We start from the raw sequence: 27,796 nt of genomic DNA on the forward strand, positions 1-27,796 counted from the left end.
CCGCCGCCGCCGCCGGCGCTGCGCCCCCACCCGCCGGCCCGCCCGCCCCGCGCCCCGCGGCTGCACCCGACCCCCGCCCCCTGGGTCCCTGCGGCCGCCGGGGACGCCTGGCCCCCGCGCTGGACCCCAGACCCGCACCTGAGCGCGGCGCCGGGAGCGCGGGCGGGCCGGGGCCCGGGGGAGACATGGGGAAATTCCAGTCCAAGCACGGTGAGATGCGGGCGGGCCGGCGGGCGGCAGGGAGGGCGGGCGGCGGGCGCCGGCCACTCACTGTCCCTTCCCCTCTCCCCCTGCCCTCCGGCCGCGCCGCAGCCGCCGCAGCCTTCAAGCGAAGAGAGAGCCCCGAAGGTGAGCGCGCCGGGCGGCCCGGGCGGGACCCGGGGCCAGAGCACGACGCGGGGCCTGCCCTCAAGCCCTCGGGTTGGGGGACGGTGCCGCGGGGCCTCTGGGAGAGCGCAGCCTGCCCCACCCCGGTCCCAGACCCCGACCCCGGCGCACGCCTGAGCCCTGCGTCCCAGGCCCCCGCGGAGACGGGTGGGCGCGCTGGGCGGTGGGGCATCGCCAAGTCGCAGCTCCCCCGGCCCTCACTGCGCGTCTCCTTCCCTTCTCGGCGCCCTGTTTCCCGCGCGTCCGCCCGCGGGGCTGCAGGGGACAGCTTTGTGGTGTCTGCGTACACGAGTGGCCGCAGAGGCGTGGAGGAGGTGGAGCGGCGTGGCGGCTGCGCAGAGCACAGTGCGAGGGACAAGCAGGTAGGCGTGGTGGGCCTGGCCCCACTGAGGCCAGTGGATGTGAGTACCACAGCTGCCCCCCTGGCTGGGACCCGGGATTGAGAAGGCAAAGGCCCAGATGGCCGAGAGGGAGTGACTCCTGCTGGGCCAAGAGAGCCAGTCCCTTCCCACCTTCAGGTCCCAGGCGGGGGTCCAGTGGCACAGGCCTCAGTATCCCCCTCTGGCGCAGTGGATAGCAGGGCTGAGTCCTGCTTTCCTTTAGGATGCTTGTCCTGCACAGCAACGTCACCAGAGTTAAAGGCCACCCTGCTGCTCATCTGCCACGTGGGTGACCGCTGGCCTGCAGGGAGGCTCCTGGGAAAGCCAGGCTCCAAGCGGACAGCCGAGGCCACCCAAACAGCAGGGCCGGCAGGGGCCACAGGGGTCCCGCTCAAGTGCTCTGTCCAGAAGCAGAGAATGCCCCGGCCTGGGGTGCCAGAGGGGCCCTGGGGAAACTAGACTCCACACACTGGCCACGAGGAGAAAGGGGACGTCAGATGGGGCTCAAGTAGGTGGCCACACAGACGGCTGAGACCCTCCTTGCCCACTGCTTGCTCCCCACCCGCCCCTGGAGTCCACAGAGCACCAGCTCACAGGCATGTCCACTCCCTTTACAGAAGGACACTCTACTGGCCAGTTGATAAATGATAAGTTTTGAGAGTATCTGTAAACACTGGTATGGCATTCTGAGAAGGGGCCCAGATATGCCCTGAAACCACATACTAGAGTTACGATTCTCGCTTTCTGGGAGTGGAGTTTTAATCCCACATGTGTGAAGGTAGGAACTACGTTTTAAAGTACTTGCTGGGTCCATCTAGTGAGGTTGGACGGACTTGCGCTCCTCGTCCCTGGGGATCGGGCGGGACCTCTGGCTGATGCAGTTTGCCTGATGCAGTTTGCCTGGGAGGTGGGTGTTGGTAACAGGGCGTGTCTCCTACAGCTCGGTCCTCCTGCTGCGAGGAATTCAGCGGTCAGTGGCGTAGGCTGGCCCTGTTCTGCCAGCCGTTGGCCTGCGGCCTTCTTGGGAGGCGTGGGCACCATGGCCTGCACTGTCCGTTCAGGCCCTGGAATCACGGGCAGCGCGCTTGTGAACGGGAGTCCGGCCGCGGTGCAGCAGGGCGGCCCCCACACCAAGGCAGGGCTTCCCTAGGGGAGCGGGCTCACGGAGAGCACGCCCTTGGAAACTGTGAGGTGGCGGGGCTGGGGCTGCGCTGGTCTTCTAGGCCCACAGGGTCCGCACGCTTGGGGCTTTTTCGGGAGTGATGAGGCGCGTGGCTTGGGTTGTTCCCTTATTACTCTGTTCTCTGCTGTGGTCTGAATGTGTGTTTTCCCCCAAAATTCATGTTGGAAACCCCCAGTGTCATGGTGTCGGGGGGCCCTTCCGGGAGGTGTTGGGACCTGAGGGAAGAGCTCTCATGTTGGGCTGCGTGCCCGATGAAGACCCCAAAGGGCTCCCTTGTCCTGTCGCCACGAGAGGTCATAGCCAGAAGGCAGCCTCTGGGTCAGAAAGGGGCTTACCAGGCGCGAGTCTGTCTGGGTTGTTCGGGCCGCTGGTGAAGTGAGACAGCCCCGGCTGGTGACAGGTTCTTCTAACACCATGATGTAGGAAGGCCAAATTTCAGAACAATGGATGGTCCTTTAAGTAAAATACATTTTTTCTTTTTCCACGTTTCCCCATCTTTCCCTCATTTGGCCACAGGGCTGTGGTTTAGACCTCCTGGCCCAGGTGCCCCTCACCCCGGCACACACAGGCACCTCGCTGCTGTGTCCCTGTCCCCTCCCTTGCCCGCCACCCCAGGTTCTGCCCTGGTGCTCAGTCAGAGGACACTGGGGTGTCGAGTCCTACCTCCCTCCCTTTTCTGGCCCTACTCTTCGTGTGGTGTCCAGAGCCCCATCCACTGTCCCTGCCTCCCCAGGTGATGCTTGGGGAAGGCCAGCACCCAGTGCCATCTGCCTAGGGCCCAAGAGGGGACACATCCTCCTCTCCTGAAGGTGCTTCCCTGCAGGTCAACCCTGGTGGGTCGCGTTGGCACAAGAACTGTGGCAAGTGACCTGGCGGAGATCATGTGAGTGTCTACCAGGTAACTGACTCTCGCCTGCCCTCGCCCGCGCCCCCAGGAATAGAGGAGACGAGGCTGGTTTTGCCCACTGGTTGTTAGTGCTGGCTCCTGGTGCCAGCTTGGCACACGTCTGAAGCAACCTCTGATCGGTGTTAGTGTTTTCTAGGTAGGTGGACTGCCTGCCTCACCACCTGGAGGAGTCCTTGTCGATCCTGAGCTGCGCTGTATTGCTCCATTGCCAGGTGCCCCCAGAGGGTCAGCACTGTGCCGGGTGTGGGGGTGATGAGGATGGTGGCAGGAGTGGCCCAGGGTCTAGGAAGCGGCGTGCCTGACCTGGCACTTGTGCTGCACTAAACTTATGAGGAGTGCGGGGCGGGCTCATGGCAGCGGAGCAGCCGGGATCAGGGTTACTGGTGGGGTCGGCACCGAGCAGCGGGGGTCCTGGCGAGGCTCTGTGGAGGTTGGCTGTCCCTGTCCTGGAAGTTTGTCCTTCTCCGCACACACTCGCTCCCCACGTCCCCGTCTGATTTCTCCAGCACTCCCTGAGGGGCGGGATAGTTCAGAAAACAGGCGTCACCAGTAACAATTGAGATTTTGTTGTGAATAGAACAGATTTCTGTTAAGTAAGCCTGAAAAGGGGACCTTCCAGCCAACTCTGGAGGCTCATTTCAACTGAGACTCGAGTTGGGGTGGGACTCCCCGTGGCTTCACACACGGCCCGGACGCCACCCAGTCCCCAGTCAGCACAGAGCCGTGGTGCGGGGAGTGACCACACGCTGGCAGGAGGCACAGGGTGGGACAGCGTGTGCGTGTGTGTGTCCTGCCCTGCGGATGCTGTCCGGCCGCAGGCCACTTGGAAGGAGTGATGTTGCCTGTGTGGCGTTCAGCAGACAGGCAGTGGGCACTGCGGCCACAGTGCGGCTCCACAGGCTGGCCCCTGTGCTCTGGGGACACTATGACCTCTAGAGTCCCAGCCCGTGTGGGGTGTCTGGATGCCATGCCAGGACCTGCCAGAGAGCGTCATTTTCTCTTAGGAGCCCACTGCGCACTGGTCCTTGGGTACTGGAAGCCTGTTTGGCCCAGTCATGAACGAGGCTGACACGGACACACGCAGAGGCCGGGGGCTCATCTGGATTCGGGGGGCACTGACATCAGGCCAGGGAATCCCTCCCGAGGTCAGGCGGCATCCGTGCCCTCACCCCACCCCTGCTTCTGGAACTGCCCATGGCCGCACTGCACCCTCTGGACCGAGGATGCGCCAAGCGGTCCCAACTAGCCCATAGGGGGCCTCCTGCGGGGGACCCCAGAGCCACGAGGTCCCCTCCTGGAGCGGGGCGGGGAGGTGAGGACCCCATGGGGGAGTCGGCTGCTCTGTCTCCAAGGGCGAGTGGCTGACCTTTGCCTCGCGTCTGCACCTGCAGACCTGGGTGGCTGCTGTCTGTGGGGAAGAGACCCCCGGGTTGCGGGGGTACAGGAGGTGGGGCCGTCTGTAACCGTGCAGCCAGGAGCATCTGATGCCCAGGAGGGCCTGAGGGCACGTGGACGGGCCAGACCATGTGTGCAGCCCCGCCCCGCTGGGGTGCCTGTGAGGGGTGTGCAGGGACATGGACCAGGAGAGGCTGCCGGGCACCCCGACCTCAGGCAGGGGCAGTGGACCCACGCTGGCTGTGGGGGACAGAGGCCGGGTGGCAGAGCCCGTCTCCCACGGTAGGAGGGTGGTTGAAGGGGGCTCCTCCCTGGATGCTGGTCTCTCGAGATGCTTTCCTGGTGGCCAGGGTCGCTTCGGCACGTGAAGGCGTGCTTTTTCTCGGGCAGGCCTTGCGTGATACGGGCCCTCCACGTCTGCGTGTGCACTTGGGGGCTGCTCTCGAGGAGCCCCAGGTGCAGGTGAGGGGCTGTTCACAGAAGGAGGATGCGGGAGCACACGGACACCTGCCCTGGGGACGCTGTTCTGGAGCCGGGAGCTCACACGGCGAGAGGAGGGGCCCGTGGGACTGAAGCCGGGCTCTGTAACAGCCGACTTTGCTGCTGGGTGAGCGGAGAGTTCGACTTCCTGAAGTGAAATGAGAGACCTGACGTCACCTTGCTCTCATCAAGGACGTGACTGGCCGCGTGAGGACACTCGGGGATGCGTCCAGGCAGTGCCTGTCCCTTCTCTCCTCATCTTTACTTGGGGACAAGGCGTTTGGATGACTTTGAGGGCTTCTGTTGATGTTTCCTTTAATAATCGATGCTGGTTTGCAGTCTTCAGAAGTCAGCCCTCGGCCCCGGGAGCTGTCTGGTCAACCGTGCCCACTGTTAAGGGGGTGTGAGCGCAGATCCAGACGCAGGTGTCAGCACGGCATGCAGCCGGGCGCCGTCTCGGCTCTCACACCAGGTGCTCCGGGCCGGAGGGCGCTGTGCCCACCCCCTGGGGTTGGCAGCCCCCAAGGAGCCAGGTGCCCAAGCAGGCGTGGCAGGCGTGTGGTCGCAGGGGCCCCTGCCCCTCCTCCTCCCTGAAGAAAGGAAGCTGTGGCCGCCGCAGCCATAGCAGAGGCTGGGTTTGCCAACGCCGGTTCCGGCTGGGCCGGAGTGCAGTCCCGCTCATGAGTCTGTGCGGCGGCCGGGGCTCTAGGGGAGCTGTCTGGGTTGGCTGCACAGTGTTGCCGTCGGCGACGCCTGCATCAGAAACTCGCTGGGTTTGGAAGAAAAGCCTGTGGCATCTGGAAGTTCTCCAGGAACCTCCCCCAGCCCGAGGCAGGCCTGGCATGTGGATCCCTGTGGAGCCCTCTCCTGGGCGTAGGTCCCGGCACGGGTGCCCCAGAGGGCTGTCCCGGCCGTCTGGGTGGCCCCGTGGAGGGAGAGGGCCCAGCCCTGCCTGGCCGTCGTGTTGGTGACAGCCCAGGACCACGTGTGGGTCTGCTCTCCTCAGCGGGCCCGGTGCCCTTTCCATCCAGCAAGGCGCCCATGGACAACTCTGCGTGTGGGGGTGGGGCTGCCAGTGTCACAGCAGAAAACCCTGCTGGTGTGAGCTTCCCAGGGGAGGTGGCCTTGGCGTCCGGCTGTGTCTGGGTTTCCTGGGGCCATGGTCACAGCAGGAACTCCTCGTCCCGGTCCTGGGGGCTGGGGATCCAGGGGTCCAGGCCCTCCTGCCGGGCCGTCCTCACAGGGTCGCTCCCAAGACGTGATGTCCTCTTTGTCAGAGCAGCCTGCGGAGCAGGGTCCACCCTCATGACCTCGTCCTAAGTGAGGACCTCTGCAGTGATCCCAGCCCCGCACACAGCCACGTCCTCAGGAACTTGGGCACAGCAGCCCTAACAGGCCACAAGGTTTCCTCAGCTCAGAACTGGCTTCCGCTTCCCGCCACCCTGGCCCCTCCACGTCCACCCTGTACCGGCCCCACCGCTGCTGGGCTGTCCCGCTGTGACGGCCGAGCGTGAGGTGTCCGTGTGGCCTGAGAACACGAGGCCGTGCCCGCTCTCGGCCTCAGCCCCTGGGCTCCTTTTCCTGGCGTTTTATTAACAACCATTTTGCTGTGCGACGTCTGTGCTTTTCTCCAGGCTCCACCCCTCCTGAGACCCCTCCACATCCCCTGGTCCCGACACTTGGGCTGTCTGTCTGTCCACCCCAAGACGCGCTCTCTCCACACCGCTCACCCCAGTGTCACCTGGCGTTCTCGGCTCTGCTGTCCAGACCAGGCCAGTGGCTTGAGTCCCTGAACCAGTGCGTCCCCAGGATGGGGTCTCCTGGGGAGAGAGGACTGAGGAAGGCCTGGTCCACCAACATCAGGGGCTCCCACAGCCGCTCTGACCAAACGCTCCTCCACCCCGGCCAGGCGGCCGCTGCACCCTGGCTGCAGGAGCTGCCTGAGCGTTGCTGCTCCCCGCCAGGGTCCCCTGCTTCCCGGAGGTCCCCCTGGAAGGGCTTCTGGGAGGTGGGGCCGGGGAGGGGCCGCATGCCTGGCTTTCTGGTTCCAGTGTCCAGAGCCAGAGCCTGTAATCCTGCTGGCTGCTGTGCCTGGAGAAGGGCGGCTGCCTCTGCGCCGTTCCCCTGCCCCCTCCAGCAGCACTTGTGAATGCCCCCCCCCCGCCAAGAAGAAGCACGGGAAGCTCCCTCTCTCTGAATCCTGAGCTCCTGCCCTGACTGGAAGGCAGAGAGCCCGCGGGCTGGGTGCTTCCCACACCCACGGCCTCGCCGCGCCTGCTGGGGTCTGTCTGCAGCTCCTGGCCTCTCCTCTCCCCCTCCCCCCTTCTCCCCGGCTCCTCTCCTTTACGTCCAGACCTGTGGGAGATGGGCCAACCCCGCCCGGAGGCCGGGGGCCCTGGCCGTCCCAGGGCTTGCTGCTTCCTCCTGGAGGCTTTGGGTGATTCCTCCTGCGGGGAGCTGGACCCCTGGTCTCACTCGTGGTCAGAGGACACTGGATGTTTGAAGGTAGATCATCCTGGAGTTTCTGGGACTTTGATAGCTAATCAAGGTTAGGAATGCCTTAAAATTAAATATTTTGAAGTAATTATGTGAAAAAGCAGCCTCAGGCTCCCTGTTTTGAGGTCCTGGGGCAGCTGTGACGAAAACCACGAACTGGGTGGCCTAAGGCAGCAGCTCTTTCCTGTCTCTTGGTTCTGGGGCCAGAAGCCTGACATCAAGCTGTCGGCAGGGCCGCACTCCCTCCGAGGCCCCGGGGGAGGGTCCTTCCTGCCTCTTCCAGCTGCCAGGGTTCCAGGCGTCCCTGGACGTGTGGCCACATCTCTGTGGTCTCTGCCTCCGCCTCTGTGTGGCTTCTTTGCATTTCTGTGTCTCTCCTCTCCTTACGGGGACCCCACCATTGGATCAGGGGCCCGTACTCAGCCAATCACAGCTACAGAGGCCAGCCCGTCTCCAGGGGAGGCCACACTCTGAGGCTCCGGGTGGGTGTGGGTTTGCGGGGCACCGGGAGAATGGTGTCTGGCACCGGGATCCACTCAGGCGTGGAAGGGGCTTGCACAAGGAGCGTCGGCAGCCAGGCTCTTCTGACCGGATCTGTGCATCTTCAGGTGATGCGTCCATCTGAGATCCTTATTCTGAGACCGCCCCAAGTGTCCCCACGAGCGGCCGAGTTGCTACGTTTTAGTATTTGCTAATTTAAGACTGTATCTCTGGATCGACTTCTAGGCCCAGGAAACCGGCCCCATACTTGTAGAACGAAGATAAGTTCTATGTCATGGCACCGACTCAGGGACAGTCACCGTTTAGCTCCCAGTCACGGCTCCCAGCCTGTCGCCTCTCTGAGATGGATTCCTGATTCTGTGCAGCCGGCCTGGAGGGGAAGGTGGCTGGCAGGGCCTCTCCGAGAGCCCAGCCCAGCCCAGCTCAGCCCACACCCAGGTTGTTAAAAGCCGGATTGTGGATGTGGCTGTGTCTGCATTTGAAACAGTCTGATTAGCTTGCAGCCATTTTAAGAGCATTGAATTACTTCACTTGAGAAGGAGACCTTGGGGGTCTGCTCTAGGCTGAGTAAGCAGCTCGACCAGGCGGGTTATGAAGGTCTTGGCTGGGTGAGGCTCCAAGCAGACACAGCTGCAGGCCCTCCTGGGCCTTGCTCAGCAAGGCCTTGCCCGTTGGGGTGGACCTGCTTGCTCTGGGGGCTTCAGGACTGGCCTTTCGTGTGCCCGAGAGCCTGGAACCTGCTTTCGTGGTGCGGAGCAGGGTTCCACACTGAAGGGGCCTGTGAAGACTGGGACACAACTGCACTTGGCCCGTAAGTCCTCTGGGAACCCAGAAGCCTCCTGAGCCGCCAGCCCCATGCAAGCTGCAGATAAATGTCCTCTCTGCACTGGAGGAACTTGCTCCTGGTGGGTGTGGGCACCTTCCCCGCTGGCTGCAGTTCACCCTTGGTCAGCTCACAGTCACTTGCCCGGAGCCTGCGGTCCCCCCACTGCCTCCCGAGCAGCCCAGGTGGGCTCCGTGCATCGATAGCCCCCGCCTGGAGGTTGAGGTGGGGTGCAGGGTGGGCTCCACACCATGGTGGACGGCCAGGACCTGGACAGCGCCTGCTGTGAGCACTGTGGCCAACGCCGGTCCACTCCCAGCGGGCTTCCAGCACCTTTTTGCCAAGTAGCGGGTCAGACATCAGGGCCTCTGTATTTGGAAGCAATCTTGACCTTACTGCCTCTGGCCAGGAACCTGGGGGAGGTGGGACTGCCGTGGTCCCTCCCAGAAGCTGTGCAGGGGCCATCCTGTGAGCTGCAGGCAGGGTGTTGGTGGGGGGAGCCCTGCTGCGGGGCTGCAGCCCAGCCAGCAATCTCTGTGACCTCAGCCAGTCTGTGTGTCTCAAGGCCCAGCGTCCCTGCCAGTAGGTGGGAGGTGGAACGGGATGCTCCTGGGAGGCGCTGTCCAGCGGGACCGGGCGTGGCCTATATCCACCATGCCCTCGACAGTCACCGCTGGCCGCGTCTGTGCTTGGAACATGGCTAGTGTGGCAGGGAGCTGATTTCTAACGTGGTCTCACTTTAATAAATGTAAACGCATGCCACGTGGACAGCACGGCTCCAGAAAGCACCGTTTGGCATCCAGCAAGCCCCATGTCTCCTTCCTCTGTGGCTGGAGTTTGGAGGCGGAGAGCCCAGGCCATCTTAGCGGGTGTCACTCCTGTGAAGGCCTCATCACCAAGGTGGGCACAACGAGTGTCCTGAGGGCATGTGCAAACCCTGCTCATTTTTGAACACTCTAGAGGCTTTGGTTTTTAAATTGGCAGGAGGCTTTTCAGATGTAAGAAAGCAAAGCAGATTGTAGCACTAGGGTTCTGCAGTTCCTGCTTTTGTGCGGCAGGTGACGCACCCAGATGTGCATGTGTGGAGGCATTCGGGGGCACTGACCACCTCCTTCCTTGCCAGGGCCACGAGCAGGGGGAGGCCGCTCTTGGTGGTCCTGGGGCCCAGGGGACCCACCGCCACCTGCTTCTCGCCCATGGAGGTTTGTTGGCAGAGCAGCAGAAGGGCTGCCGGGAAGCCACCTTGCACCACAGATGAAATTGGCCAGGACGCTGTGAGGCCCTGATTTGTAATCTGTGGTGGACTCTGCTGCAGGGAATGTGGGAGGGACAGTCAGTGCCTTGGGTCTTCCCACTGACCTGTGAGATCAGAAGTGCTGGTGTTTGTGGGTGAGGAGGGAGGGCAGTGAAAGGATGTCATGGGAGGTAAAGTCCTGGGTCCAGACTCCACAGGCATCGGTGCTGACGGGCCATGTGTGCCTGGGAATGGGCTGCTGGGGGGGCCTGCCCGAGCTGCCTGAAAAGCTGATGCTGAGGGGTGTTTAACCCAGCCAAGCTGGGGGGCTGTGTGTGTGATTTTCAGACGCGAGTTAGTGCCAGGTGGCGATTCCCCAGAGGAAGGAACCCAGCCAGGTGCCCAGATTAAAGCTGCAGCCTGGAGGTCGTGGCGTGGAACAGGGGACCCAGACAGCTCCCGAGGGCCCTGGTGACCCACTGGAGGAGAGGGGTTTTCAGAGAGTTGGGGAGCACCCAGGTCTGCTGGCGGCTGCTCTGCTGGTGTGTGAGAGGTCGGGAAAGAACCACTGGGAAGGGGCGGCACCACAAGCCCTGGGGCTCGGGGGGTGGGGGGCAGGGGGGCGAACGCTTTGCTTCCATCAGTCGGAGCAGAACAGGCAGGTCCTCGGAAGGCATCACCTTCACAGTGTGGCTGAGCACTTAGACTACAGGCTTAAAAGCAAACCTAAGGCCAAAAATCCGCACTCAGTAACAAAATACAACATTGTTTGAAGGAATATAACCAAATCCAGCACAGACAGAAGTCACGATGTCCAGCACACAATCAAAATTTTCCAGGCATGAGAAGAGCAGAGAAGTTACGATCCATCACTGGAAGAGAAGCATTCCGTAGAAACAGACTGAACCACGACCGTGACGATGGAACTAGCAGACGGGACGTCAGGACAGCAAGGACAGACACACTGTAAGTTCTCCGGGAGGAGGAGGAGATGTGGTCACGGGAGGTGAGAAGGGGAAGAAGGCGCTGGAAACCCAGAGGGAGTGTCTGGAGGTGAGAGAACCGTATCTGAATGAACAGTCCGTGGATGGCAAGCGACACACAGCGGAAGAAAAGATGAGTGACCTGGAAGCCGAATCAAGAGAGAGGCCGGGACGCGGCTGGGCAGGAGGGCGTCAGCCTTGCTGTGTGGCCCTGGTCACGGGGGGTGACCCCTGCAGCCTCCAGCCGTCCACCCAGGAGAGTGATGCTGTTCACTGGTGCCTCCTTTCACGGAGGGCTTAAGTGATGTGCCCAAAGTCAGAGCACGAGGGACCGTGGGGCCGAGACCACCCCCCTCAGCAGACTCCCGGTCCTGCTGTCCAGGCATCTGCGGCTCCCAGGCCGGGAGGAACAGTCAGATGGCACAGTGGTGCGTGAGAGAAACCGGAGGGGATGTCCTCCGCTGATGTGGTGGCCTGAGTACAGCGGGGAGGTGGCCCTGACAGAAGGCCTGACCCGGGGAGCGACAAGGAGGTGACCCCGGCTCTCAGCTGAGGTGGCACGTGCAGGGGACTTGTGAAAACAGGGGAGGGAGGAAGAATGACTGGGGCCCACACCCATGCTCCCTCCTCCCAGTGTCCACATGGCTGCTTTCCAGACCTCGCGCGGCTCAAGGAGGGTCTGAGATGGCGTCGCCCACTGGGGGAGCGGCAGTGCACTGGGGCGGAGGACCCCACACCCAGCCACCCGCTGCCTCTCGGGGACTCCCAGCCCCGCGTCTTCCCAGCTTTGGGGAGACAGGCTGGAGCCCTTTCTCTCTTTCCATTGGTTTGTCTGAAACAATGTAAGTTTCTCTAAACCAGAGCTGGCTTGGCCTTCAGGAAAGACAGCGCTTTTTTGTGTTTCTCGACGTCTCCCCTGAGGCCTGAGATGTGTTTCTGGTTTCTTCCAGCGCTCAGGGAGGGTTGAGGTGATGAGTCAGCTGTGTCTGGGGTCCTCGTGCCAAGGCAGGGATGCCATGGCCCCTTGTCCCTGGGGTGGTGGGGGACAAGGTGGCAGGTGCTCTCCCCACGGGCTGAGCCCGCCCAGCTGAAAGGCCTCACCTGGGACTCCGCGGACCTGTGCCGACCTGTCTCTGGCCAGAGGCCACCCTCCGGGGAGGGAGCTCAGGCAATGCTGGCCTGCCGGCTGTGTGAGATGGAACTGCCTAGAAGTGCCTGGCCTGGTGCTCAGGTGCCCAGCCCTCATTTCCCGTCCTATGGCCTGTCCTGGAGAAGGACAGTGCCTGTCCTCCGGGTCCCGGGACAGAGGCACATCATGCCTGATGCGAGGTTTCTCGGGGACCACCCGGAGCAGGGCTGCAGGGCCCGGCGGGTCTCTTGCTCTTGGGGTTCAGCCTGTGCTCCCCAGGGTGTCCGGAACCACACAACTGCCCAGGCCTGGCACCGCTTTTGAGACAAGAGCATCGTTTAACAAAGACGTTTTTCCAGACACCTACAGATGGCCAACGGGTACATGGAAAGGTGCTCAACTTCACTGATCATCAGGGAAGTGCAAACCAAACCACAGTGAGCTATCAACTCCCACCTGTCAGAATGGCCATCATCAAAAAGACAGCAAATAACAAGTGCTGGCGAGCGTGCTGACGAAAGGGAGCCCTCGTGCGCCGTTGGCGGGAACGTAAATGGGTACAGCATGAGGTTCCTCAAAACACTAAAAACAGAGCTACCGTGTGACCCAGCAGTCCCGCTGCTGGGTGTGTATCCAAAGCAAACGAAGACACCGGTCAGAAAAGGCGCGTGCGCCTCGGTGTTCACGGCGGCTCTGCTGACGGCAGCCAGGACGTGGAGGCAGCCCGAGTGCCCAGCGACGGATGGCGGCACGAGGAAGACACGGAACACGCACACAGCGGAACACCTCTCAGCCGTAAAATGGGTGAGATCGCGCCCTTGTGACTAAGGAATGGATGTGGAGGGCCTTAAGCCAAGTGAAATAACTCAGAGAAAGACAAATGCCACGTGATCCTCCTAAACGTAGAATAAAACAGACGAAGTCGAGCTCATAGGTACAGAGAGCGCGTTGCTGGTTGCTGGAGGTGGGGGGTGGGTAGGAGAACTGGGTGAAGGGGGTCAAAGGGTTTAAAAGGGCACGTATGGGTCTCCTCAGAACACTTTTTAACTTTCACACGTGGGGTCTCAACTAAATCGCTTCAAGGGTGGACTTTGGTTTCTGCCTGTAAAAGCAGCTACGGTTCCGTCCCTGCTCCTTTAAGATCCGGCTGTGGCTGGGGTGAGGGTGGGGCAGACTGCACTCCCCTTTGACCCCAGGGGCCTGGAAGCAGCAGCAGAGCTGGTTCGAGGGTAATTACCTCTCAGGGAGTCTTTCTACCTGACGCTAGGGAGGAGCTTTCAAAGGAAGGGAAACCCTTATTACTTTTCTTAGTGTGGTTCAGCCCACTGGGTCCTGGGGCTGTAATCACATACACACCCGTGACATTGCCAGTCTGTTTATCTCTGCTGCGGCCCGGACATCACGTGTTAACACACGGAGCCTTCTAAACTGAAAAAAAAAAACGTAAAATGCATGGGGTTCTTTGGAATTACTGTTCCTTTGAAATAGGAAACATGAGGCTTTAATACGAATGCAAGAAAACAGAAAGTCCAGTGTTTTTTCCTGAGAAAGAATTCAGGTGGAGGAAGATGAATCTGGGTTTGCATTTAACACCCAGGGGCGTTAAACTTCGTCTAAACAGAATGATGGCGGGTGCGATGGTTCAGGCGCATGGGGCGTGGGTCCTGTCAATAGTGCCTGTGCTGTGACCTCTGCGGCCGGGCAGCGGCAGAATTTGGAAGCTCGATCACCCATGATTTGCCTTTTTCTGTGAAGTTACTCACTGCTAGCTCTGAAGAGAGAAACAGTAGCAGGCGTGACTGGGAGAAAGCTAGGTCTGCAGACAAGCTGCAAGATGATCTAGCGTTAAGCTAAAACCAGAGTTCCAGGGTGCTGAGAGCTGAAGTCACTGAGGAAGTTCCTGGCGTACTTTGTGGCCACTTCTCAATTTTCTGGGGTGGAGATTGTGTGTGTGTGTGCATGCACGTGTGTAAGTGTGTGTTCACAGGTATGTATGCGTACATGCATGTGTATATATGTTCACAGTGTATCTATGGGCCCACACGTGTGCACACACGTGTATGTTCGTGCATGTGTATACATGTTCGTGCATATGCGTCTATGTGTATATGTGTGCACCCACGTGTTCACAGTGTACACGCACGTGTCTGTGTACATGTGTGTTCATGCACGTGTGTGTATGTGCTCGTGCGTGTGTGTGTGAGTGTGTGTACACATATGTAAGGTGTTTATATAGCTTCTCACTGGCCTCCCCTTGGTTATGCTTTCCCTGCACGGGTCTCATGGTGGAGTTATTTCCCCAGCAGGTGGCCTGGATCCCCCCCCCCCAGTAACTCATTCATAACCGTGCCCTGTGGGCCTGCCACTGGCTGAGCTGCCCGGGGTGTGTCCCCCTGGTGTGTGTTTCCAGGCCCCCTGCACGGGCATGGCAGCCTTTCTGCGGCAAGGTCCGAGTGCAGGTCCTTGGGGACCCTCTCGGGTCAGGGTGTTTTTGGGGGTGACTGCCAACAAATAAACCTCCATGGTGTGTGATAGCAGAACTATGAACAGCTGTGGTGGGGTGAGGTGAGGATTGAGGTGAGCATGGAGACAGGAGCCATTTCCGCTTTCTGGCCTCACACAGGAAGCAGGTTATGGCAGCGTGCTGCCGCGGGAGGTCTACAGATGTTTATTTCAGGAGAACCTTTGATCCCCAACTACTGAGTTTGTAGATGTAAATTCCACATTTGGTTACTCAGCCCGGGTACACGGCCCTGACCCGGAAGCACCGATGGGCGAAGCCCAGGGATCTGGAAGCCTGGTGTGAACTTGGAAGGAAGAGGCTGAAAGCCTGTGTGTGTTGTGCAGAAGCCGCCCCTCCCGGATGCCGCGCGGTCCTTACTCTCTCGCTTTAAAATCAGAAGTTCACAGTCACGTGCACAGTGGCCCTTGAATGGAAACCCTCCGTGGGCCTCACTGTGCCGGGACTGCTGAGCCCATAAAACAACACGTCACATCTGAAACTGTTCAGCCGCTGCAGCCGGGACTCCCACCGCCAAGCTGCCCCGGCGTCTCAGACAGACGCGCTGCCCCAGCGCCTTCCAGTCCGTTCTGCCGGCAGCCCAGGCGGAAAGCGCCTCCATCTCCCTCGCGGTGCTTCTGATGAGAAGGAGCCCGGGGCAGGTGCGCCCCCACCAGCCCTCGGTCCTGCGTTGGCAGAAGCCCCACCCCCGACTTGGTAAAAGAGGCCCCGGCGTTCTCTGCCACCTGAGGCCACTGTTCCCCCTCCACCTGCTGCCCCACCTGCCTCCTTCCTCTTCTTCCCCCCAGCCCTCACTGCCATCACCCTGCAGTACCCTTGACCTTTGACCCTTGGCCCTGGTGCTTCTCCCTCTCCCCGCCTTGGGGTTTCTCAAATCCCACCCCTTGCCTTTTCCCGCATGGTCCAGTTCTGTCCAGTGCGTGATGACCGCAAGCCTCCCCCACCTCTCACCCCACACCAGTCCTGTCCACGTCCAGTGTCCTGACAGCCCTGAGCAGGGGCTCAGGTGCCCCCGACCCTGGCCCAGGCATCCTGGCCTGAATGTCGCATTGTCCCCTGCTCCCTGCCCAGCCCCAGGTGCCTCCTAAACTGCCCTCAAGTGGCCTTGGTCACCGGCAGCACAAGCCTGGTGGGTGCCTCCCCTGGCTGTGCCCCTTTGCCTCGCAGGGGGCAGCCCATGGGGGAGCAGGCGGTGCGGCTGCAGAGAGGCGCCTGGGAGCCTGGGAGCTCGTCTGCTGGTGACGGGGTGTCAGAGGAGAGGTCCGGCTCGTTTCTGACTTTGGGAAACACCTGGTGACGGCACCTTCTAGATCATATATGTGGCCCCGGGTGTAGGACCTGCAGGCCCTGTGGCCCCAGACATCTGCCCAGCATTGAGACCAGCCTCTCCTGAGGGACCTGGGGAGCATCCCCGCCCTCCCCCAGAGGAGCCCCTCTCCCCTATCTCTCCCTCTCTGTCTTCCTCCTCCCCGACCCTCACTTGGACTCCCATCCACACTGAGCCCCCTTCTGCCCCCCTCAGTGCCCCTCATCTCGGGACTCGGGAATTCACCCAGTCCAAGGGGGCGGCCGTCACGGAGCCAGGATTTCCAGATCCCTAGAGGTTTTGCACATGAGGCACAAGGCAGCTGCAGCCCCCGTGGAGGGGGTCACACCCTGTTTTCAGGGAAAGGGGGCGGTTCCAGGAGCAGTGGCAGGGGGACAGGGGTCGTCCTCGCGTGGTTGGCGGCGCAGCCCCGCTCTCCGCGGGGGACGCCCTGGAGACTTGTCACAGCAACACATCCCTGAGGCTGTTCACAGAAAGGAAACCGCGCTCTTGGTCCTCTGGACTCAACACCCAGCTGGAATTCTGAGCAGAGTCAATACCGGATGCGCCAGCCGGAAGCTCCCTGTCCTTAGGGGTCTGTGAAGGGTCCACCTGTGGGGCGGACACGCGTCTCTCCTCCTTGCGTCTCTCCTCGCGTCTCCAGCTGTGACCCTGGCTTTGAAGCCGGGCCGCAGTCTCTCTGCCCCCTCAGGCCAGAGGAGCTGGTCATTGAGCTGGGGTTCATGGCCAATATATTTCTGCATTTGTCTCCCGCCCTGTTTCGGGGTGTAGCCCCCCTCGAGCATGTGCATGGTAAGAACCGCTCCTGCATCCCAGCTTTGCTCCCCATGAAGGACGTGGAGGCCACGTGGCCAGGCAGCTGGTTCCGGACTGGAGACCAGTCACAGCTTCTGGACGATGCTGGACTGAATAGCAGCCCTGAACACGTGCTCATAACGCCTTCCTGGAGCCTATGACTGACACCCGACAGAAAAGGGGTCTTGGCAGACAGGATTAAGAGAGGGATCTTGAGACGGAAGTTGTCCTGGTGGCACTGACTGCCCCCACGTGTCTCTGTGAGGGCGAGGCCGTGGGGCTCCGATGGACCACACAGGAGAGACTGTGCGACCACCAGCTGAGGTTGGAGGGACGTGGCCACAGGCCCAGGGACACCAGGGCCCCTGGGAGCCTGAGGAGGCAGGAAGGAGCCTCCCTGGAGCCTCCAAAAGGAGCTCCCATGACACCTGGATGCCAGGCTTCTGGCCCCGGAATTGGAAGAGGATAAATTCCTTTTGTTTGAAGCTGCCCCGTTTGTGGCCATTTGTCACAGCAGCCCAGACGCTGACTTGCTGTCCCCCAGGCACTCTATCCCTGACAGCTCCTGCTTACTGAAGCCCAGGAACCCCGGACCCCTGTGCTGACTCGCACGGAGCACCTAGTTTGAGCTATGCTGGGTCTTCAAAGGGAAGCTCAGGGCAGGTTTCATCTGTTCGGAAAGAAGAGATGCCCACCCTTCTTGGGACAAAGCCAGGCCTGAACTGACCGCGAGGGCTGCCGCCTGGAGACCTTTCGTTCTCCTGGAGCTTCTGAGGGGTGTGACAGAAGCTCTGGGGGGTCAGAATGTGAGCCCCAGGCTCGTTAGCCACTGAGCACCTGCCACAGACCCGTGTCCACGCCAGGACCTTGGGTGGACCCTGAGTTCAGAAGCCGAGCCCCCAAGTGGATGCCGGACACACTCCCAGCCCGTGTCCAGGGCTGCCCAGCTGGCTCTGCTGCAAGGCATGATCACACGCCATGCAGCCAGAGGAAAGGGGGGGCCAGCCCGTGGGGTTTTCACAGGGGTGTCCCCTCCCTGGGGCCTCATGTTTCCAACAGACCATAAGGTCGGGCCAGGGCACCCAGAGGTTTTTAACCAGACTCTAGCAGGCAGACGATGGAGCGGGTCTTCTCATGGCACTCGCCTGGCCCAGGTCTCCACGGGGGCAGCAGTAACTCTGGCCGCCCCGGTTTCCTGGAGGACTTCCTGGGAGCCAGGAGACAGGAAACGGAGAGCTTTTGCTCTGTCAAGAGTGTGGGGTTTTCAAGGTCAGCAGGCGGCCCTGAAGACCCAGGAAGGTGATCACAGATGCACCAAAGTCTGAAGGAATATGTGAACGTTGACAGTGGAAAAGCAGATGCATTCAGGAGGTGGTTATTTGTGTCGCCAAAGGTTTCTCCTCCGATCACCGGGACATCCCCACGCCCCCGTGGCCTGAAACAGGAGTCCATCTCCTGCGCCTCGACCAGGGTGTGTGTGGCCCCCCCAGACCTGGCACCACAGGGTGGACAGCCCAGCGCCGATGCAGGGTGGGGACCCCTGGACCTCCTGGGAGGCCGGGAGCTGAGATCTCAGGGGAAATCTCTGACGTCTCCGTGCCCATGGGTAGCGGTGGGAAACGTCTGGTGGGCCTTACCTGGACAGATGGGCTGTACTGGGCCTCAGAGCAGGACCTGTCCAGGTCAGGGGCCACCTCCCGGGAGGACAGAGAACTCAGTTCTGTGCTGTGGCTCGTGAAGCAGACGGCCTCGGGAGTCTGAGTTTAGGACAGAGTCATGGCAGGCTGTGTGGATGGCGGCCTCTGGGGGCAGTGACCCACGAGCCTGGGGTCTCCCCTGAGAGCCCCTGCAGGGTGAGAGGGGCAGGGATGGGACTGTGGGGGCCCTGATCCCATCCCCGGGGCCAGCAGAGAGCCTGGCAGGCACTGGAGAGTGAACACACGGTGCTTCAGGGCTGCAGGAGGTGGGAGCCGGGAGGCGAGGGGACAGCAGCCCAGGCCGGGCCTGGGTGTCAGTAGAGCCGACATCACATACAGTGCCAAGGACCCTCTCCAGGCAGGAGGGAGGGGCGAGGGTGGGGGCCAGAACGGAGTGACAGGCGGGGTTGGAGGGTTTTATATGCGGGAGACTGGGGCTCCTTTCTCGGGGGGCAAAGGGCATGAGGGGTGAGGTTGGCGCTGGGGGGTTCTGCAGCAGGAGGGGCTCAGAGTAGGGCCGGGTGCACGCTTAGCACGGCTGGGGCATCCCAGGAGGGGTGGGGCGGGCCCCGCCCCGGGGGAGGTGCTGCTGCAGGAGGGGGCCTTGCCTGGGGACGTTAGAGATGGTCGTCCGTGTGCACCCCAGTCTGGCTTGAGGGCCCTGGCTATCTGGACACTTGGGAGGTCACCCGGCAGGGAGCGGCCGCACTCCTGGCCAGCAGCCCTGCAGTGGGTTTCCGACGTTGCAATGAAAGCTCTCGGCCCTTCTGTGTCTCCAAAGCAGAATGGATTAAAGGGCATTTCTGTGTGACCAGGACGGATTCGACTGAAGTCACCAATCACAGGGACGAGCAGGGTTGCTTCTCCCACAAACGCCCTCTTTTCCCACACGGGCCCTGCCCTGCGCCTCAGAGGTTGCTGCTGACTGGGGTCCACGCTGCGCCGTCTGACGTCGGGCTGAGTGTGGGTGAACGTTTCCTCAGAGGCCCCTCGCTTCTGCCGCTTCAGGGACCGTCACGGCTGGCCGTCGTGATCGCTGCGACCCCGGGGTCATCCCGGGCCGTCGGCGTTGTGTCGCTGTGTCATTATTGTGTAATTGTAGCATTATTGTGCTGTTTTTGTTATTGTGGTGTTGGGAGCGTCTCAGGGTCCCACCAAGGGTCTGTGCAGACTTTCTGTCTTGAACCTTCCGCCGGCCCAAAGTGTTTGTACCCTTGTCTGTAACCAACACAATCGCCAAAAGCAAGTGCTCACATTATTTTAAAAACAAGATTGGAACGTATTTTTGAACTTTCAGCTAATTCAGCCTTGCGTGTTAGGGTGCCTGGCTGGGCCTGTCTCCCTTTGGCATCTCGGCTGCATCAGGGGAGCGACTGAGACCCCCGGGCTGCAGCCCGCCGCTCAGGCTGCCTGCTGCCAGGCCCTGCGGGAGCTGGTCTCCGGGCTCCGGCCGTTTCACCCGTGACGTTGGCTCTTTCCGCAAGAAATGCTGTGCTCCGCCCGGCCTCAGATCCTTCCATCCAGAGTGGGCGGCTGCCGCCGATATGTTTACTTCTGTGATTGTAACCAGATGGGCAAGGGAGGCTCGGGCCGGGCTGGGATCCTCTGGAACCGTGCAGAGTCTGGGCGTCTGACCCCCGGAGCCCGGCTGGACGCCTGGAGAGGGCATGCGGTGGAGGGTCTCTTAGTGATCAGGAGTTTTATTCCTTATTAAAACAAACTCCAGCCCATGTCCCACCTGGCACCCTAAGAACCCACAGAGGCAGCCTCGTTCTGAGGGGGTGACGCGCGTGGCGGTTCAGGGCAGGGATTAGGAGGGAGGAGGATGCCGGGAGGGGGCCACTGTGGGAGCTCCGGAGACAGACGGCAGGGGTCCCCCTCCTTCCTGGGCCCGGCGATGCCAGCTCCACCCACTCATCCCCTCGAAGCTCCGTCGGCACGGCGATGGTTCCTGAACGATCCATGTCCTCCCGCGGTGGCCCACGACCGGCCGGCTTCCTTCCCGCGACGTGCACGGGGCCCCCTGGCCCAGGAGGCATCTCGTGCAGACAAGCCCGTCTCTGCCCCCGGCTCCGCCCTTGATGCAGCCCCAGCGAGCCTGCCGGGGTCCCTTCCCCACACAGAGGGCCGCTGGGCTGGGCCTCAGCACACTGGGCAGTGTGCGCCACAGTCACAGGCGTGTGCTCGGCTCCTCGTTCCCAGGCTCAGGGGCTTCAGGGTCCTCGCTCCCAGGCTCAGGGGCTTCAGGCTCCTCGCTCCCAGGCTCAGGGGCTTCAGGCTCCTCGTTCCCAGGCTCAGGGGCTTCAGGCTCCTCGTTCCCAGGCTGAGGGGCTTCAGGCTCCTCGTTCCCAGGCTCAGGGGCTTCAGGGTCCTCGTTCCCAGGCTCAGGGGCTTCAGGCTCCTCGTTCCCAGGCTCAGGGGCTTCAGGCTCCTCGTTCCCAGGCTCAGGGGCTTCAGGCTCCTCGTTCCCAGGCTCAGGGGCTTCAGGGTCCTCGTTCCCAGGCTCAGGGGCTTCAGGGTCCTCGTTCCCAGGCTCAGGGGCTTCAGGCTCCTCGTTCCCTGGCTCAGGGGCTTCAGGCTCCTCGTTCCCAGGCTCAGGGGCTTCAGGCTCCTCGTTCCCAGGCTCACGGGCTTCAGGCTCCTCGTTCCCAGGCTCAGGTACTTCAGGGTGTGTTTTATGTTTGTTGTCGAGGAACCTCCTCCGTCAAAAGGACCGGTTTGTACATCTGGGCCAAAGCGTTAAGGTGTTTCTGTGGTTGGGCTTCATCTCGTTTGTGCTCAAGCCTCAGACAGAATGAGCTGGAGGTGCAGCGCTGCATTTGAGGACGGCCTGTGTCCCTTCTCTCCTGCCAAAGGACACGGCCCCCTCGAGGGGGCTGGCGGGCCTGGTGCGAGGGTGCTGGGTCCGGCTGGTGGCACCGGCCCCGGTGAGAACCTGAGAGTGTGGTGCCAGCGTCGCGGCCACATGGAGCCTCCTGTTTTCTGCAGTGAGTGGGGCACCGCAGGCCAGAGTGAGGGTGCCTCCAGGCCACGCATGGGGTCAGATGCGCCCGATGAGCCGTGAAGGTGGAGGCCCCTCCACGTGTGGTCTCCCTGACGCCAGCTGGTCCCTGGACGTGGTCCCTCCTGGGTGGGCCTGAACACGTGGGCACGCCCTCCAAGGCCTGGGCCAGCCGGTCCTGGACTCAACCTCTTGGTGAGAATGCTCCCAGTTTGTCCGGATGACAAGGAATGCCAGCAGGATGATCTGAGACAGTACCACACCGTGGAGGTGGCGTCAGGCTCTTCTGTGGACAGGGTGGGAGCCAGTCCCCTCCCCACTGCCTGTAACCGGGGTGGCAGCTGATCAGAGCCGTCCAGCAGGCACTGCAGGGACTCTGACCAAGGTCCCAGAGCACCTGGGATGTCAGGTGACCTTGTGGGGTGACCCCACTGGGCCTCCTGCCGCGCTGGGCCCGGGCCAGGGCCTGAGCCCGTGGGAGAGAGGAGAGACCCTGTGACCCGGCTGCAATAGTGCCCTGGGGCCTGGAGGGCCGGCGGGCGGGCGGCCGTGGGGGCCCACGTCCACATGCACACAGCCTCCCCTGTGCACCCCTGGCCGTGCTCTCAGCAGCTCCGCACCCTCGGCAGCAGAAACGGAAATGCTGGGAACCGCGGCCTGCCCGGTTCCCGGGGGGCGCTGCCCTGCGACCCCCTACCAGGGACTGGGATGCGGCCTGGCCACGCTGCACCCGCTTCCTGTGTCCGTGCTCTTACTTTTGTGGCCTGTCCCCGAGGACCACGCAAATGTCTGTCCTGTAGTTTCCCGGCAGAATTGTCCTTTGGATTTGTTGGAAGTCTGGTCCCATTTTTCCATAACTGCTCTTGGGGCGGCTGTGGAAGCAGGGGGCTTCCATCTGGGCCCTCGGCCGCCCGGGGGAGGTGCCGGCCCCCGGGTTCATGGGTACGTGGGGCAGCTCAGCCCAGTTCTTGTCGGGCTCCGGCAGGGGGTGCTGCAGGTGGGCTGGGGAGCAGAGGGCGGGTGGGTCTGCTCGCAGCCTGCTGTCTTCTTCGGCACCACCTCTCCTGGCAAAGACTGGCAGTGAGCCTTGTTCTCAGGGTGGCCGCGCAGTTGTGGGCACTGTTGCAGGTGCCCTATCTAGTCCTGGAGACAGTTCTGATAGAACCGGACAACACTGTGGGACGTGCGTTTGTTTTACTTTAAAAAACCCAAGGCTTAGTGAGGTGTGGGGAGGTTGGCGTTTCTGGACCGTGAGTGCCTGACACCCCAGGGCATGGGGTTCGGTTCAGTTCCCAGATCTCGTACTGGAATGTCCACAGTCTGCCCTGTTCTTTCTCCCTGCAGGAGCTGCCCAGCGGGGACCCCAAGGAAGGACATTTCCGGGAGGACCAGGGCCCACTAGAGGGTAAGGCCCAGCATGCTGTGTTAGTGTCAGGCTGTCCCAATGGTCAGCATGTGAAATGCAGCCGCCCTGAGTGGCCACCACGCACAGGTGTCTGCGGCGGAGGGTTCTCTGTGCAGCACGGCAGATGGTCACCAGGCTTCCCTGGGGGACGGGTCCCAGGGTGAGTGTCCCTATCATCTGGGCAAGGAGTCGCTCCGGGTGCAGGAGGCCAACCAGCAGGGCTGCTTCAGAGGGGCCCTGAGAGCCCTAGTCAGGAGCTCGGGCACCGAGCATCCTCCTGGCAGCTGGACGAGTGCCGAGAGGAGCACACCCGGGCGCCCACCCTGGGGAGCAGGTGCACCCGGGAGCAAGAGCTCATGGTCCACCCTCACCCAGCGGTCAGGGAGGGCGCTGCCCAGTGCACAGGCCTCCGTGGACTCGGGTTGAGGGTTGCTGGGAGACCGGGCCGTGTCGACGGGCAGGGGAAGCCAGACGATGCAGTGATTCTCCTGGGGGTCCCGCGGGCTGGGACCTCCTTGCGGGCCTGCAGGCCTACCTTCTCCCAGCCCTGTGCTTCGAAGCGACTGCTGGTCAGGTATGGCAGAGGCAGAGGACACACCTGGCCATGGCTCAGCCGGGGCGGGGGGAGCTGGGGACACACCTGGCCGTGGCTCACCTGGGCGAGAGCTGCTCAGCCGTCTGCTCGGGTCTCTTGGTGCCAGTGTCTGGGAAGGCCAGGTTCTTGGCTCAGAACCATCCTGGAGGGGCCCCGAGGCTCAGCAAGGACTCGGGGGCTCTCGGGCCACCCTTCCCCACGCCCTCTGCCCTGCAGCATCAGCTGGGCTGGGCCTGGGCAGACGGCCCTTCTCACCTGTCCTGTCATCTTGTCCCTGCAGTGGTGCTGCCGCCTGAGAAGGCCGAGGGCCGAGAGGGCCTGGGACAGCTCTTGAGCCCAGAGGGTGCAGAAAGGGCGGCAGCCCGCGAGGGCCCCCGAGGCCTGGGCAGGAAGCGCCTGAACGTTGACGTAGGTCTTCGCTCCTGCCTACCTCGTGGGGCGGGGCCGACGGCCGGGATGGACGTCCCTGCGCCCTGCGGCCTGGGCGGCTCCCCTGAGGGTCAGCGGGTTGGGGGAGTTACAGGGCCCTGGGCTGGGCTGCTCCGGTGGGCAGGCTTCAGGGGTGGAGGTGTCGCCGTGGCTAGCCAGTGTGGTGCCAGGTACTGAGCGATGTCCCCGGGCGTCCCTGCGGCACAGGGGAGTGACCCAGAAGCTGACTTCACAGACCATCCTGTCTCCCCCACCCACTTAGGAGGGGAGGGGTCTGTTTTCCTGGAGTGAGGCAAGGCTCGGGGGTCCCTGCCCAGGGGTGAGGCCAACCCTGCTGCCTCTGCCCCTGTGCACCCCCATAGGCGCTCCAGTGTGATGTCTCAGTGGAGGAAGACAGCCACCAGGAGTGGACGTTCACCCTGTACGGCTTCGACCACAGTGGGAAGGCCACCAGAGAGGTGACTCACTGTGTCTGCATCAGTCCCCATGAAGGGCGCTGGCAGCAGATGGATGACAGTGCCGGATCTCTGTGATGGGGAGATGGACTGAGCCTGTCTAGGGTGGGAGGAGAGGCTGGGACCCTTCCCAGGAGGCAGGCTGGGGTGGGTGGGTGGGAGGGGAGCTACCACAGGACCCAGGTGACGGATGGAGCTGGCTGGAGTCCGTGTCAGCTCCCGTCACCCTGTGCAGCCTGCATCTGCCCTGGCCAGCAGCCCCTTGGCCAGGTGGTGAGGGTCCCGGGAGTGCCCCCAGTGCTCGGTTCTGCTGGGCTGTGTGTCTTGGAGGCACATGGTGCTCCTGGAAAGGAAACAGGCACATAGGATGACTGAAATAAGTGTGTTCATGTTAAAAACAAAACTTTGATAGTTTACCAGGTTGCTAAGTTCTTTGAACATGGATCCAGTTTGAAGTTTACAAAGTCAGAGAGGTGTGCCTCCAGCAGGGCCGCTGACTCGGGCCTCCCGGTGCCCACACCAGGCTGAGGAGGGCTGCTCAGATGAGCTGCCATCTCGCCGGGCTCTGTCAGGATGCTGAGCAAATCAAACAGGCAGGCAGCCTGGAGGCGGCAGCGGGCAGCGTGACTTGGGCAGTGCCCCCTCAGTCTGCCTGTGTCCGTGACACCCACGCCACCCTTAGGACATGTCCAGCCTGATGCACACCATCTACGAGGTTGTCGACGCCTCGGTCAGCCACTCCTCGGGCAGCAGCAAGACCCTCCGTGTGAAGCTGACTGTCAGCCCAGAGCCCTCCAGCAAGAGGAAGGAAGGCACCCCCACTGGCCAGGGTGAGGGCCAGGGCTCTGGGGCTGCAGCGGCCCCCCAAATCAGACGCCAGAAGACCCTGCTCTAAATGGCCACCCACACTCCCTGCAGCCACCCCTCCTGCCCCCGGCCCCCATGCTGCGTTTCCCCATCGCTCTTAACTCCTGCTGACTGCGCCATGGGCTCCTTGTTAACTGTGTCTGCTGTTCAGTGTCCCCATCAGGACAAAAACCTCTGTGGTTTCCTGAACATGGAAGGTGGGGCTTGGCATCTGGCAGGGCCTCGAAACTGTTTGGTTAAGGAATGACTGAGGGCGTGAGTACTGGAGAGAGAGTGAGTGAGTGAGTGAATGAGGGAAGAGTGAAGAGGGAGGGAGGGAGGGAGGGAACGTATGCCCACCTGTTGCAGACCGGGAGCCCACGCGCTGCAGGACGGAAGGGGAGCTCACCGAGGACCCCAGGGTGGCGGACAAGAGGCTGTCTGCGCACGTCAGGTGAGGGGCTGGGATCCAGGTCCGCCCTCCTCAGATGGGAGCAGCCCACCCAGTCCTTGCTGCCCACTGGCCTCAGGGGCCGTCTGCTCCAAGTGGCCCAACAGGATGGGCACCGGGGTGCAGAGGCTTGGACGCAGGCAGGGAAGCCTGGGCACACCCTACAGTCGGGGTGGAGGCCAGCGCTCGGGGTGGAGGCCAGCGCTCGGGCTGGGGCTGAGAGGCCGGGGGCGTGGAGGGGAGCAGTGGGTTGGCCTGCAGACGCCCGGTGCCCTTGCCCCGGTGCCCTGTGGTCCCACTCCTGCACTGCGGTGGTGACGGGGGCGGCGGCCACAGAGCCCCAGCAGGTGTCCCAGGTGAGCCCAAAGACAGCACAGGCCAGTGGGTGTGACTGTGGTTCTGCTGGTGGGAGCCTCTTGTCCCGGTGGGGGTGCTGGTCGGACCCTGAGGGGTCAGGCCCGCCCCCTGTGCCCCACGCAGGAGGCCCAGTGCGGACCCCAGCCCCTGCTCCGAGCGGGGTCCGTACTGCGTGGACGAGAACACAGAGCGGAGAAACCACTACCTGGACCTGGCTGGCATCGAGAATTACACGTCTAAGTTTGGACCCGGTAGGTACCGGAGACCCGGCCCCCGCCCCGCGCCGCCTCCAAAGGTGGGCTCAACAGGCGTGTGGGCGTGGGCCTGGTCCAGGTGAGATGTCCAGGCCCTGCAGAGGGCCTCACAGGTGCCTGTGTCCTCAGGGTCCCCCCCAGGGCAGGCCAGGCAGGAGCACCAGGCCAAGGCCCCGCACCCCCAGACCAGGTCCCGCTCCCAGGAGTCGGACGCGCACTCCGTGCACCACCGCCGGTGTCCTGCACCGGCCGACCACGCCCTGCTGGCCGCGGAGCCTGCCCCCCGCGCCCTGGACCTGCAGCCCCGGCTGAAGGGGCAGGAGAAGCAGTTCCTGAAGTCCCCCCAGGCTGCGGGGAGGCCGTCCGGGGCGCCCAGCGGGGCGGCGAGGACCGGGAGAGCCTTCAGCTACCACCCGCCACCCCCCCCATCCCAGGCCCCCCAGGATGGCCACCACCTCCCACAGCCCCCGCCCCAGCCCCCGCCACCGCCCTACGGCCACAGGCGGTGCCGGCAGAAGGGCAGGGAGGGCCCCTCGCCTCTCAGGGCTGCGCTGGGCCAGCCCGCGGTGCTGGAGCACGAGGTGGTGCGGGACCTGCCGCCCCTGCTGCTGGGCGAGGCCTGTGCGGTGCCCGTGGTCCAGCGCCACGAGCACCACCACCACCACGAGCACCACCACCACCACCACCACCACCACCACGCCCCGTCCTAGGGCGGCCCCGGGCACCGAGGGACGCTCTGAAAGGCCCTTCTTCCCTCGGCTCTTCCCGACGGGCATCCAGAGACTGCATCCCTGCCGCTGACGTCCCCGTCACCATGCTGCTCTGTGTAATCGTAACAGCACACCTGCGCTTACAGAAGTACCTGAACCTGCCTTCATCATGAAACCAAAGTGCAGCCCCGCGGTGTCGACGGGTCTGCTCGGACGTTCTCGGCGGGTCTTCCTCTGGGGCCTCGCACTCGGGGTTCTTCGGCTTGTGGGGCTGGGGGTGTGGACTTGTCCCCGGGCTCGAGTGGGCAGGGAGCTTCGTAGGCCTTCTGGGCTCATCGTTCTTGAAGCCGGGAGCCGTGGCCTGAGGAGCAGCTGCTTCTCCGGGCCCACACGTGCGGTGGCCAGTTCTGCCACACGAGGCCGGCACAGATCACAGAGAAGAAGGGGGCCGTGTGGGCGGGCGGGCGGGCGGCCTAGGAGGCTCCCCAGAGCGCGGCAGAGCAGTCAGGAAAGGCAGAGGTCAGAGCTGGGAGGAGGGTGCCGGCTGGGCTCGGCCTCAGGGCAGCACTGCCAGCATCGTAAGTGGACGCAGAGGTGGTCAGCAGGGCCGGGGAGGTGAGGGCCCTTCCTGAAACCCACTCGCAGACAGTTGGGCAGTAGGTGGGTGTCCCCTCCTCTGTGGACTTGAATCTGAACCATCGGGTTCTCGGGACACAGCTTCAGCTTTGGACAAGCCTGAGTCCCTCCGGGAGGTCGGGAAGAGGGTGTCAGACCAGCAGGACTTCCCAGAGCACGGGCAGTGCCGGTCCTGGGCCTCGGCCGGGGGCGTCCCCGGGCCGGGAAACTGCTGCTGCTCTGTCCGAGATGAGAGGCTTGTGAATTTGTGCAGCTGGCTTTGTCCTTGGCTCCTCGGCAGTTTTTAAGGATAAAGCAACTTGGTGGTTGACTTGTGATTGAGTTTTTCCCAGTCATAATAAAAATACGTGCATTTTGTAACATGTCATACCTTGTTTAAAGTGAGTTTCCAAACAGAACCGGGCCGTCCTGCACCAGCA

General features: G+C 62.6%; 1 protein-coding gene across 3 annotated transcripts; it reads left to right on the top strand.

Moving 5' to 3' along the window:
* NKD2 (NKD inhibitor of WNT signaling pathway 2) lies at window positions 1–27,744 on the top strand. Of its 3 annotated transcripts, XM_074355646.1 has the most exons (10): window positions 1–210; window positions 313–348; window positions 649–749; window positions 22,584–22,644; window positions 23,520–23,647; window positions 24,031–24,126; window positions 24,806–24,953; window positions 25,339–25,423; window positions 25,901–26,028; window positions 26,161–27,744. In XM_074355646.1, the coding sequence occupies exons 1-10, from the start codon at window positions 186–188 to the stop codon at window positions 26,739–26,741; spliced, it is 1,389 nt and encodes a 462-aa protein (XP_074211747.1). In that variant the 5' UTR covers window positions 1–185; the 3' UTR covers window positions 26,742–27,744. The 3 variants fall into 3 exon arrangements, with proteins under 3 accessions (XP_074211747.1, XP_074211754.1, XP_074211742.1); XM_074355653.1 differs by lacking the exons at window positions 1–210; window positions 313–348 and adding an exon at window positions 14,637–15,060; XM_074355641.1 differs by lacking the exons at window positions 1–210; window positions 313–348; window positions 649–749; window positions 22,584–22,644 and having other exon boundaries at window positions 22,651–23,647.
* Window positions 27,745–27,796: the final 52 nt, after the last annotated feature.

Source organism: Camelus bactrianus, chromosome 3 (genome assembly GCF_048773025.1).
Source record: "Camelus bactrianus isolate YW-2024 breed Bactrian camel chromosome 3, ASM4877302v1, whole genome shotgun sequence".
NCBI lineage: Eukaryota > Metazoa > Chordata > Mammalia > Artiodactyla > Camelidae > Camelus > Camelus bactrianus.

Bases quoted from the DNA above. Each gene is read 5' to 3' on its own strand.
- NKD2 (XM_074355641.1), top strand. From the start codon at position 23,249: ATGGCTCAGCCGGGGCGGGGGGAGCTGGGGACACACCTGGCCGTGGCT. The intron at 25,424-25,900 runs GTGAGGGGCTGG...TGCCCCACGCAG, and splicing joins AGGCTGTCTGCGCACGTCAG to GAGGCCCAGTGCGGACCCCA. The intron at 26,029-26,160 runs GTAGGTACCGGA...CTGTGTCCTCAG, and splicing joins CACGTCTAAGTTTGGACCCG to GGTCCCCCCCAGGGCAGGCC.